We start from the raw sequence: 13,269 nt of genomic DNA, 5'->3' as shown, positions 1-13,269 counted from the left end.
ACTACTATTCCAAAAGGGTTTTTGGGGCAAGATTCGATTCCTGACACTGCAAACTCGATTCGAACCCGACACTGCGCCAACTCCTTTTGGATTAGACCAATGCGTTCCCAACATTAGTATGTTTCACCTTTATCTTCATCTTATCAAATTAGACCAGTGTGCTGAAACATCAGTAATATGAAGGATTTTTGCGGGGAAGTATTAACCGCTTTCATCCGAAAAAAAATGGACCCAGTCATATAAGGTCATTAAATTGGCTTCATTCAGTTTGGAAATCATGTTTCGCGAATCTCCATGCACCTGTACCTACTCAACACTCAGTACCAGGAGTAACATGGAATTATGTGAAATAAAAACCTGCGCTTTCATTTGGCATTGGCACAATGGGATGTCCCAAATCAACATGATTGTCAGATCTCTCAAAAATCTCTTCTCTAACTTGAGATACGAAAAAAATTACACAAGATATATCATGTTATTGCTGCTTCCTCCTCGAAAATATACAACACTAATTGATGGCCGTCAGCTCTCCTATGAGGGTTTCTTCTGCAAACAAGGCAGCAGCAGTAGCAGGCAAAATCCCAGAGAAAGAATATGCTGATGAAACAGGGAAACTCCTCTTAACAACACATCTACAGCAACAGCAGAAAACAATAACTACAAACGGCTGGAAGATGTATGGAATTACAAAAAATAATCCGGAGTCTTCCGTGTAGTGTCAGGCTCAATTTGCCGGGGTGCTGGGTCAAACTGCAGAAAATTCTGATCCATATTCTCTCCGATTTCCAGTATTGCAGCCATATTTCCACATCGGTAACAGTAATTTGGTGCACTAAATACAGTCACAACATTCTTCTCCTAAAAGCCATCAATTTAAAAGTCAATACATAGAAATGAGAAAATAATCTCCCCAACCAAATAGAAAATTAAACTACACTAATCCCAAAGATCATGTTATGCACCTGGCACCAATTGTAACCTTCCATGACAAGCTGGTGAGCTCTAGATATCAAGGATAGACCATTGGTATGATTGAAGTGAGCAGCTATATCCTGTCCAAATGTATATCCAGCACCGCGAGGAGATATTCCCCATCCACAACGGTCATCTGGATCAGACCACAAGAGATCGCACATTGGTCCTTCATGAGGAACCTACGATGTACAAGCACAACGTCAAGCATCCTAGGGTTAACAATTGCTTGGCATCCATTTAACTCCATCAACACTGGTTTAGATAAGAATGAAAGTGGCCATTATGGGGAAAAAAATGAAAGTGGCATCGTATTGTCAGCCAAAAGATGGAACAGCCAAAATTCCTTGAGCACCTATGGTGGACGATAATGGTATGTACCTGACTAACAGAAAGAGAAGTGGGCAATTATACAACATCACATAGATTATTTCTCAAACCTCATACCAAACAATAACATGAAAATCTTAAATTCATGGGAAAAAAAAAAAAGCAAACATCACAGGTCATGACTTCATATTAAATGGTTCTCAATGCCATATCACATAAGCTAATGAACAAGAATCAAATCAGTTTAGTAACACATACCTCTTGTATGCGATCCAAGGCCCGGATATTATCCAGTGTGTCTAGAGAAGGTGAAAGACCTCCATGTAAACAGAAAATCTACAAAATACATAGAAGTTAGATGTTGGAATAGGAATAATCAGAAGAACATTCTGCAATCTAATTAACTCAAACCTGACTCTCAATAAGGGCAGTCAGAGGTAAATAATCAAATAAGTCGGTAAAATACTTCCAGACATTGGCATTTCCATATTTTCTCAAACATTCATCATAAAAGCCATACCTGAAAACATAAGGTAAAATATGAGCATGAAACTAACGAAAATCATAATATAAAAAAATTGTCTTGTGCAGAAACAGAATCCCATTTCTTCCCTACCATATTCCCAGCAAACTATTAATAAATTGATGCTAACAGACGTCAAGTCATAATAAATTCTATCCACCAAGAGATGCACAGTTCAAACATCAATTATACACTCTCTGGTCCTATATATTGGACATGTTTTAGAACTCATGGTCCTCAATGCAAGTTATGTTTCCATTGTTTTGTGCAGCATTTAATGAGTTATTCCAAAAATTCCCTCTTGACCACATTTTAATGTAATATAAAAGCATTTAATGGGTGTTTTTGAGGGACACAAATAGAAAGTGAATCAATTTCAAGACAATTTTATTGCTTCAACTAACTAACCTTGGTTGTGGTGAATTTGTTAAAAGTAACTCATATATAGGACCGAAGGAAGTACAGTGTATTTCAGTAGGCAGGGTTTGAGACCACCATTCTAATGTAATGCTTCTTAACATCTGTGTATCCAACTCATTTCTATAAATTAAATGCATTTTGACATTGATTTTTTTTTTCTTTTTACAGTATTGACTATTGGGTATTAATACATATATATCTTTTACTCTTGTCATGATGCTGTGATGCTATGATTAAATAAACCGTGCTGCTTCTTCTGGACAGGGTATACATTAAACCACGTAAACCCTGATTACAACGAAGACAAGAGTGTTCATGCAATCTTACACTTGAGTAATTTGACGGCTCTCATGATTTCCTCTGAGAATTGTAATTCTATCTCTATAACGAACTTTCAAGGCCACCAAAAGTGTGACAGTCTCCACCGAATAGTAACCACGATCTGCATAAATTCACCCAATATAGTAGTTGATGAGAAAATGCAAGCAGTTTTACTGATGTGATTTCAATACTTTCCACATCATTTAAAAAAGAAGCATAATAGAGCACAAAAAAGGAATAGTAATGACAAAAAGATAGCAACATCTTATAGCTAAGACTAGTCAGTGCTCAATCCTTACAATCTGGTAAATATTGAAAGATGATATCTCCCACGCCCTCTCTCCATATATGGAGTAGAGCCCAAAACATGCAAAGAACTTTTCATGCATGTCACATAATGTGATAACTAGTCGAACATCTCTATTTGAGTGACAATATCACATGCTTCCCCTAATGTTCCCAAGATAAATAGTCAAAGGAATGGCTCTCAAGTGACGATGCAGAGCTTCTCTCTGATATTTTAATCTAGAAAAATCCCATTTTTATTTCATCTTCCCATCACCACTTTTATACACCACTATCCTCAAACCTTTATTCATATGATCTATAAATTAATAGCATTGGGAAAATCACAGCATAAAAAAGATTCATGAACTCGATTCTTTGCACAGAGCCATTTATGACATCACAACATTTCTTGAATTTACTGCTAGTACCCTACAACAATATGGCATAAGTTATAAGCAAGCTGCCACAAGAAGACACAATAAGTGTATTTTAACGCACTCCAACTGACATTGCCATCATTGATGAATGATTGCAGTAATTTGGCGCTTTCACATGGCTTCAGAGTTATAAACATGCCATGTAGCTACATGTCTCACGCTTAGAAACGAACAAGTTTATTATACTTGGCCAATAAGTCTGGTATAAGATCAACTGGTGGGACACTACCAGCAAGAGCCTTAATAGGGAATTATACAGCAGGAACACTGCAAGAAAATAGCAATGTCCATGTCTGGCACATTGGACGTTTGACACTAGCTAAAACTCCACCACGTACAGTACTCTTGAGAACCAAAGAAACAGAGACGAAAATAATTATTTATACAGTAGACACTTATCAGGTCCTTATAAACATTTTGTAGACCATATGATACATATCTGAGATCTGAGGTATATTTTACTATGGTCCTTGATGTTTTAACTTTTCATTCTGACATACATTAATACTTTCTTTTTGGGACCAATATGAATTAATAGTTTTATGGACGTATATAACTGTGTCATGCAATTCTCTGTCTCGTTTCATGCCTCATAATATCTGCGTCCATGTTCATACTTTGAAGTTCAAAGCTCGTTCAAACCAGGATAAGACGTCAGTATATATCATACAATGTGACCACCTAACTATGGAGAAGAAATAAGGGGAATCTAGCTAAATCCTAAATGTAGTAAATGTAGTACTTTTATAGCTAGAGCACATTGCAAAACTTTTAACGATCATTTCCCAATAATTTTCAAAGGTATGATTGCGCTTACGAGTTCTTTCCTTCTCGCAACAAAAGCTTCCACGTAAAACATCCCCCCGGGGGGGGGGGGGGAGTGAAGGACAAAGTTCTTCAACTTATAAACCGAACATCAACTGACAGAAATGATTAAACAGAATCCTGACATTTAATTTTTGGTCTTCAAAAGAGAACGACGTAAACGATAAACCATGATATTGACTCCTCCTTCTTTCCTTCCTTCTTTTTTTTTTTCCCTCTCTTTTTATCTTCATCCAGCCAACAAATGAACAACTAATGAAAAGAGAAGCAAAAAGAAAAATCCATCACTGGGACAAGTCAAACCCATCGGATTTCCTAAGGGGCAATTCAATAAAATACTCACCAACATAATCACCCATAAATAGGTAATTGGTATCCGGCGCATTCCCTCCTATCCGGAACAGCTCGATGAGATCGTAGAACTGGCCGTGTATATCGCCACACACCGTCACGGGGCATTTCACCGGCTGCACGTTCCATTCCTCCACCAGTATCGCCCTCGCCTGATCGCACAGAGTCTTCACTTCTGCCTCCGGCAGAGGCTTGCACTCCATCAGATGCTCGATCTGACGGTCCAGATCCGCGTGAGACGGCATCGTTCTACGCAACTCCTATCCTCCCCCCTCCAAAAAAATTCTCAGATCCACAGCTCGAAGATGCACAGATCGATAAATATGCAAAAAAAAAAAGCTGAAACCAGTCAATTCTATGGGTATGATATCCGTGGTGGCTCAGTCGAGTCGGGAACTCGGCGACGGCGACCGGTGACGGGTTGAGGAAGGAGTTTCGAGCCGAGACGCGGAGAGCGTGAAGAACCGGTTCAGATATCGACGGGGTTCAAATCTCTCAATCATTCCGGACACAGCTTCTTCTCTGTTTTTGTGCTTCTCTGAAAGACGGAGAAAAAAGTAACGGAAAAAAATAAAAAATAAAATACAAATAACTCTGGTTAACTGGTTTTAACTTTATTTGCGAATTGCAAATGATACTAGGGACGAGGAAATTTGCCGCGATGATGAGGAGCCTGACTTTGAGCGAGCCAGCCTGCTTGAAATGATAAGTAAATGAAACTCAAATGCAACTAAATTTACATGACCATGATTTTTGTTAGAAATTACTACCTCCGGTCCTTAATATAAGATCCTGTTTGACTTTTATTTTGGTCTTAAATATAAGATCTCAATCCACTTTATCTCTCATATTTATTCAATTTTTTCCAAGATAGTCCTTCTAATAATTATAGTTCTAGTCAATACACTTGATTAGCAAGGATATTTTAGGAAAGACAACACCTATTTAGGACAAATAACTAACTCAACTTACTTCCTTAATCTCTTCAAATTAGTCAACTGGCTCTTATAATTAGGACCGGAGGTAGTACAGTTTTTTTTTTTTTGGTGTCCGATGGACTTGAGATCATTATCTTCTAATTTAATTATTCTTCTTTTCTTGAAAAACAATTCTAACTACTACAATCGTTTTGCAGTCCTTTTTTAGCAATATTTGTATCTGAACGACAAATTATTATCAATGCCTCTGGGCCATCAATTATTAATTATTTTGACATGTTATTTATAAGCTGTGGACAGTATTCTTTAATTTTAAAATGATAAGAGAGCATCTGTAAATCACCTAAAATTAAAGATGGTTAATAAAAAGTCAAACTATTTATAAAAACATAAATAGGTTAATATACTTTTTTATTTCTGAAATTTGGAATCATTTTAATTTTGACCCCTTGAATTTCAAATAGCTCCTAAGATTTAACATGTTTTAAAACTTTAATCATACAGATTAAAATTATACAAATCAAATAATTAATATTTTTTTTATTAACGAACAGATACATCATTTTTACTAAAATTTGTCTTTATGACTTTAAAGAAAAGTCACACAGACTAATTATAATAAATTAGAATTTACGGGGACTTGAAATTATTATATGGATCAAATAATTAATATTCTTAAAAAGCATTGAATAAAAAATTTCCCAATTATTATTTATTAATACCTCTTGTCCTTAATGTAAGACCTTGTTTGATTTTTATTTTAGTTCTAAATATAAAATCATAATCTACTTTATCTCTTATATTTATATATATTTTTCTTAAAATAGTCCTTCTAACAATAGTAGTTCTAGCAATACACTTGATTAGTAAGGATATTTTATGAAAAATAACACATATTTATTACAAATAACTGATTTAACTTTTATTTTTAATCTCTTTAAATTAGTTAATTAGTTCTTATAATTAAAATTGGAGGTAGTATTTTTTTTATCGTTTTTTCCCGCCTGAAATTTTCTCACTTCGGTGGCTCCGCCGGGTCAAAAGAGTGAGAGCGCTGAAATAGGGAGGGTGAGGAGGACACGTGTGCAGCTACGGGAGGTTGCAGGAAAGAGACGGACAAGTCCCGTTCACCCAAGGCGCAACTTAGCAGGAAACCCTGCATGCCTTTTTTGTTTTGAATTTTAAAAAAATGATTGGTCCAAATTGAAGGTCATGAGTTGTCACATTTGATTTTGAAGTGTGGGCGGCGAAAGGCGGGTCCATTTTTTATTTTTATTCCCCTCACTCGTAACATGGCGCGCTTTTATTTGATTTCATCTCAGAAAAATCTTTTTGTTATGAGTATTAATTTGTCAAATTGTGTTGTGTGGTTGTTATGCAAAATTGTGTGTGTGGGGGGCAACTTTCTCATTAAATTGGAGAGCTAAACTGCATGATTCCAGGGTCCTGAATATTGTATGTTTATCAGCTATGAGTAGTATAGTTAAAGTATTATATGTTATACATAATTTGAGAAATAACTCATCATATCCATGATTTATGAAAAATATCACTTTTTAGGATTTTTAAATTAGGAAGAATTATTTTGAAGCCTAAAGTAACAAAAACAAATACTAAGAAATCTCGATTTCCTACTTTAAAATTTATCATTATAAATTACTCAGTTGTCTTCTTAGTTTTTATTGTAATTCTCTCTCTAAATTATTGTAATTCTCTCTCTAAACTATACTATAAATTTATTTTTTCAGCGATATTTAGTATGAATTTCTCATATTCTGGCTAAAAAAAAGTTTCTCATGTTGCGTAAATCTGAGAAATAAATAACGTTATGATCTATGAAGAGTAAATATCTATTGCTTGTAAATATTTTTGACTTGTTGAAACGACATACTAATTCGTAATGCAATAATTTAATGCCCTCAGGAAGGCGAATATTTCTGACTTGTTATATGGTTTTCAAATTAATGATAGGTATTTCCCATAAAATTTCAATTAATATCAATCTAAACACACAAAAAAGTGCATGTTTCATGATATAATTGTGGTGCAAATTTCATTTTAATACTTTGATTTCCTTTCCAATCTTCAATATGTATTTTTTTAAAATTTTATTTGTTGAGGCGACAAGTTGTACAAAGCAATCGAAACACGTCACATATAAGAACTAAATATTTGATTTTTCTTGCATTAAAAATATTTTGAACATCTCAAAATAAATATTTACAGACTAGAAAATATGACTTCTCTATATCTGCGTTGTAAATAAAAAATTATTTGTTTTGAAGTTATAAATTTTTTGAATTTCCTCACATGAAATATTTTTAAGGTCATAGTTGTTTATGTTAATATCTGAAAATATTTTAACTTCAATTACTGCATTAGTTAATAATTTTTTATTTAAGCATAATACTACATTTTGTTTTTAATATAAAAATTAGATAACTAAATTGTAAATATTAAAAAAATTAGTTAAGGTGGTTATTAATTACAAATATGTGTTGGTCCTAAATTATCTTTTTTAGTTATGGGTATTGGATGGTTGGTAGGAACTTTTTACAATTAATAGGGATACTTTAAGAAAAGATGAGAGATAAGGTAAATGAAAGTTTTATATTTAAAATTAAATTTAATTCTTAGCAAACTCTTATATTAAAAATTGGAAATAGTAGCTAGTAAAATTGGTGTGGCTTTTTAGCATGCATGTTGTGATTTTTTTTTCGCTTATCTAACACTGTTAAAAAATTTTACTTGTCCGTGTTAAAAATTAGAAAGTTCCTTGTTAATCAAAATTAAAGAAATAAAAACAAGCTTTTCCTTTTCGTTGATATGGATGATAAGCGATACTAATAATATGTTATATGGCCATTGGAGAGAAGATTAAAAATAATTATTTTTTGGTAGTTAATTATATATATTTTTAATATGAAGTTCCGGTTCTAGCTACTGAGCTTGACCCAGTCAGGATGCGGCCTCGCAGAGTCTTACCTCTCACGTCACTAAAAAAATCCAATCCTACCAAAATCTAGAGACAGGCCGGGTCAAAACTGGACCCATTGTTTGGATTTCTTGGACCACACAAAGTTTTGTGGGTTCGATCTGACCAAGTCAGTTTTGACTAAATTCTCGAGGAAGCGGCCCTCCCCCAATTTCTTAACACATGTTCATATGCTTTTAATTTGAAGGATAGTTTTAGATTAGTTTTTTTAGCCAAAAAATTAGTTATAAGTTTTAGATAAGTTATAAGTTAGAAAATTAGTTATTAATAAGTTCTTTAAATCCCACTTATTACTATTAAGTTCCATGAAGAATTATATTCATGCAAAAATACACAATACAAATTGTTTGATTTTTCAAGTTTAACTTATAAAAAATACAAGAAGATTTCTAAAAATTCTCAATTAAATCTTAAATCATAAAAAAGGTTTCACAAGTCCTCTTGCAATTTTTACAAATCGAGCTTAGAAATTTACAAATTATTATATGGGTTTTTGTTGAAGTTGTGAAGGGGCTTATTGCTAATAAACTAAAAAGTTACAAGTGAACCTTATACTGCGAGACCGACTCTCCCTCCTGTGCCTTTGAAAACAAAATTCATGAAATAATTTCATCAAAATTTTAAGGGGTGTTATTGTTTGCTGGGGAAACCATGTGAATTTTCAAAAGTATTTCAATGACCTTTTGCACTTGATTTATTTTATTTTTAAGGTACGTTTTAATCATTTTAATTTTACTTATTTCAGATCTTTTTTACCTTACCATATTAAACGTCATCAAAAGAAATATTTTCGTTCTTTCATTTTTATGTACATAAAATATTCTTCTGGTCCTAAATATAAGACTCATTTTGTAAAGCAAATTTCACTACAAAATATATCTTATATAGGACCAGAATATTATCTTTCTTTACTCATTTTCATTTCTTTCCTGTTTTTATTTTACTCTCCATTCATTTAATTAATTTTTAATCAATCTGATTATGTTTCGTGTATGAATTGTCCCTGATGCTTTCTTTGTTTAAAATTACCTAATAATATCATGGCACGAAAAAAGAAAACTCACTAAAATATATATATATATATATATTTATCATGAACATGTGAGACAAACAATAAATACAAAATCTTAAAGGAAGTCAAAAGATAAGAGGAGAACATTTGACCAAATAATATAAACATATTTTCCTTCCCTCCCTTTGTTTGTTTGCGTGAAATAGTTGTTTGGTACATTCTACTTGGCATTTTCTTTAAAGTAAGAATCAGTTCTTTCTACCAAATTTTTGAAGGCTAACGATAGGAATCTTTTGAAGGACTTATTCATTCAAAGTAGGACCATGGAATTATTATTAGTTAATTTCGTATTGTACCAAAAAATTGAAAAAGAAGAAGAAAAGAGATACATTCAATAAAATATAGACATGCATTGAGCTAAAGGAATCCTCCCTTTAATAGAAACACTCAGCTTCATAAATTTGGTACATAATATGAGACCAGAAAACATATGGTCCTGTCTAACTGTATAAAAATCTCATGAAAAGCATAAGTTTGAAAATCTTTTCCCCTTTTTTTTTTTTGGGTTTTTGGTAATGCCACAGTTTCAGCCTCACTTACTTCGCGCACACATTCTTTTCTTCTCAATCCAGACCAAACAAACCAAACAAAGGAGATATTTGATTACGTTAGATTCTCTTTTAGATTTTTTCAATCTAAAACACTAATTCAGCACACTTGATTTTCATTTTACTTAATTTTATATGTATGATTTATATCAATGATTCGAATATTTATAATATTAGTTTTTAATGATCCCATAAAATATATGTATATTATGTTTATATTACATTTTAAAAGTTTTATAAAAGTTTATATAAGTATATTCGATTTCGTTTATAATATCAGCCTGTCAATAGCTGCTCCTCTAATTTAAAAAAATTGAATCTGTCATTTAAAACTGCAATAATTAATTCGGGTTGCATAGCTGTGCTTTTATTAAATAAAATCTCAAATTTTGTGAAAACAAATAAACAAACGTTGAGAGAATTTGCCCTTTAACTCGTGGGACGCTTTTTCTAAAGACTGGGAGACTTAATCCACATAAATTAGTAGAATTTTTATCCTCTCACAAGTGCGAGTAAAGTCGGCAGCTCGATCCCCCGCTCCCCCACAAGGATAAAAATGATTTTTTCCCCATTCGTCACGTGCCAATCACGTGACGACAAGAATGTAAAGCAGCTTAATGGGTTTGAAAGGGCCAAAATCTCGAGTGAAAAAGACTTGCACAAGATATGCAAAAACTCTTCTTTTGCAGGTGCGCCAACAACTTTAAACGGTGGGATTTGCTTTACTTCAGGAAGAACTCATGCCTCTATTCTCTTTACAATAATAAACAATACAGATTGGGAAAAAAAACAAAGGAAAAACAGATATTCCAAAACAATTAATAGTGAACAAACAAACCAAAGCCAAAGCTGTAACGTTTCTCTTTTGGGACATAGAGACTTGTACTTGATGTTAACTTCATCTAGTCCTCCAAAGCATGCATGCATGGCTGCTCTGCTCCAATGTCTTCTTCTTTGAGTTATCTCTTTGTGCCTTTTAAAGCTACGTTTCTTATGTGCTTTACATGCAAACTCTCCTTGGAATTTGTGATACTATTCTCCCTCCCTCTCTCTCTCTCTCTCTCTCACCCACACACAAGAAGACAAGTTCGAAAGTTTGATAAAAAAATAAAAATAAAATCCACTAAATTGCAGCTCCTGCAGAAACTGAGATCTGAGTTTGATTCTTTTGAGTTTATTTTTCTGTTGTTCCTTATGAAAAATTCACCCTCGCATGCAATCTGGAATCCTAAGAAGCTCAGAGATATTACACAAAACATAAAAAGTCCCATGCTCACAAGTACAAGGTTAACATCTTGTGTCATCATCTTCTTGTCGGATTCCCTGTTCACTAAGCCCGACCAGGAGGTCGACCAGAGTTTCCAGCTCTCCTGAACATAATCATCAAGTAACATTTCAGGTAAAATCCTAAGATACCCAAAAGCTGAGTAAAATTGGACGCCATCTAAATCAAACAGTTTGACAGAAAGTGTTTGTTAAGTGTCTTCTAATGGATTTGGATTCAGTAAGTTACACTAAGAGCTCAGCCCAACCTTCTCTTTACAACTTACAGAATAAAATAGCATCTTTTGGTTGCTGCAATCTAGATTGTCCATTATATTACCAACGGATAGTTAGCATCTTGTGATTGAAGTAATAAAAGGAGGATCAAAAGAGAAACGAACAGAAAAAGAAATTCAAAATTTTATTATATGCTGAGAGAAGACAATGAAATAGCGACTAGTTGCTTGAAGACTGATGATTCACTAAGAAAGTAGTCAACCACACTTTATTTTCTTTATTATGCCTCTAAGACACCTCAAGACAGGAATTCAATGTGACAGTTATAGCGGATATTAGTCTTCGTAGCTGTAACTTAACACCCTTTTCCATGAAACTTGAAACTGATATAAATGTCCTCTGAAGAGAAAGTTTACTGCAGATAGTAGAAGATATGATAAGCAGGCAAGTAAGAGACCTGAGAACTAGTAAGCTTATCCTGTTTAGAGACAGAGTACCATATGTATGATATTAATTGTCAAAAGCAAATGTAGATATCAAAGCAGAACATATTACAGAAACATCTGACCATAATACTTATACACATGAATGCTGCGAGGAGACGAACCTGTTGTGGATGGGATCAGGGCCATTGGGAACTCTTCTTTTGCTCATGTGGTTAAAATCCAACTCTTGTTGGTTCACATGTTTATGATCACTGTCAGTACGACCCAAGACAAACTCATGCTCGAGTCTTTCTTCTGAAGATAGTGTGGTTCCAAGAACAGAACCCAAGCTTCCAACAACCAGAAGACTGACAAGCCCCACCACTGCAAGTGCTCGACCACAGAACAACCTAGGAAGACAGGAACAACTTCCACTACCCCTACCCATATTTCAAATATCCTTGTATGTGTATTTCATGACATAGTAGCAAGGAAGGGGATATATATATCGATCTATATATGTAAATAAGCCTTACAGTGCTATCACAGATAGATGAAGGAGGAAAACAGAGAAGCCTATGATTGCTTGATGATTGGGGTGAAAATGGGGGCTATATAAGTAGACAAAGAAGAGATGAGAAGAGAGAATAGAGGGAAGGCTAAGGAAAGAAATTGGTTTTTGTTATTTATTTATCTTTTACTTCAGAGGATTATGGGCTGTGGTTGGTTTTCTTTATAGGTTGGAGAGGGATTCTATTGCACTTTCCCGAACTCAGAGAGAGAGAGAGAGAGAGAGAGAGAGAGAGAGAGAGCTTAGCTGGTTTCGAACAAGAGAAGGAGGGAACACTTTGCTTTATACTGAAGAGGGAGGTCCCAATACGACACCCCTTTTGCTTTGGGTTTGTGTATTTTCATGCAACTACGGTACCAAAAGACTACCTCATTCTATCTATCTAACACTGCCTTTACGTACAATGTTGTTAAAAGGAAAAAATAATAGGGGTTGCCTTTGCTTATCTCTCTCTCACTCTCTCTCTCTCTCTCTCTCTCTATCTATCCATCCATCTCAGTGCCATCCGGAATCAAGCAGAGTGCTGGAATAGTATAAAATTCTCACAACTCGTGATCCCTCCATCTATAGATATATATAGTGCTACCAGAAAGTGATGTAACTCCCTATCAGTTATCACTCACTTGCTACTACCACATTAGGTCTTAGAAATAGTTTTAAGATTTTTTTTTCCTGTCAAAACATGACTGGCAATAAAAGGAGAGATGAGCATATAATGTTTATCCTTTAATTAAAATGATACAATATCATAAA

At 34.0% G+C, this 13,269-nt stretch overlaps 2 protein-coding genes across 3 annotated transcripts; both read right to left on the bottom strand.

The window, feature by feature from the left end:
- Positions 1 to 342: 342 nt before the first annotated feature.
- Positions 343 to 5,018, bottom strand: LOC114713829 (serine/threonine-protein phosphatase PP2A catalytic subunit). Its single transcript, XM_028898501.1, has 6 exons — positions 4,460 to 5,018; positions 2,573 to 2,687; positions 1,714 to 1,822; positions 1,561 to 1,638; positions 963 to 1,154; positions 343 to 858 (listed from the first exon to the last, which is right to left on the bottom strand). Exons 1-6 carry the CDS (start codon positions 4,710 to 4,712, stop codon positions 685 to 687), a joined length of 921 nt encoding a protein of 306 aa, XP_028754334.1. The 5' UTR covers positions 4,713 to 5,018; the 3' UTR covers positions 343 to 684.
- A 5,669-nt stretch (positions 5,019 to 10,687) lies between these two features.
- LOC114713815 (CLAVATA3/ESR (CLE)-related protein 25) lies at positions 10,688 to 12,952 on the bottom strand. Of its 2 annotated transcripts, none has more exons than XM_028898491.1 (2): positions 12,128 to 12,952; positions 10,688 to 11,390 (listed from the first exon to the last, which is right to left on the bottom strand). In XM_028898491.1, the coding sequence occupies exons 1-2, from the start codon at positions 12,391 to 12,393 to the stop codon at positions 11,351 to 11,353; spliced, it is 306 nt and encodes a 101-aa protein (XP_028754324.1). In that variant the 5' UTR covers positions 12,394 to 12,952; the 3' UTR covers positions 10,688 to 11,350. The 2 variants fall into 2 exon arrangements, with proteins under 2 accessions (XP_028754324.1, XP_028754323.1); XM_028898490.1 differs by lacking the exon at positions 10,688 to 11,390 and adding an exon at positions 11,678 to 11,935.
- Positions 12,953 to 13,269: the final 317 nt, after the last annotated feature.

Source organism: Neltuma alba, unplaced genomic scaffold (genome assembly GCF_004799145.2).
Source record: "Neltuma alba isolate B1F8T4 unplaced genomic scaffold, ASM479914v2 tig00011475_pilon, whole genome shotgun sequence".
NCBI lineage: Eukaryota > Viridiplantae > Streptophyta > Magnoliopsida > Fabales > Fabaceae > Neltuma > Neltuma alba.
This window is presented reverse-complemented; position numbering and strand designations above follow the sequence as displayed.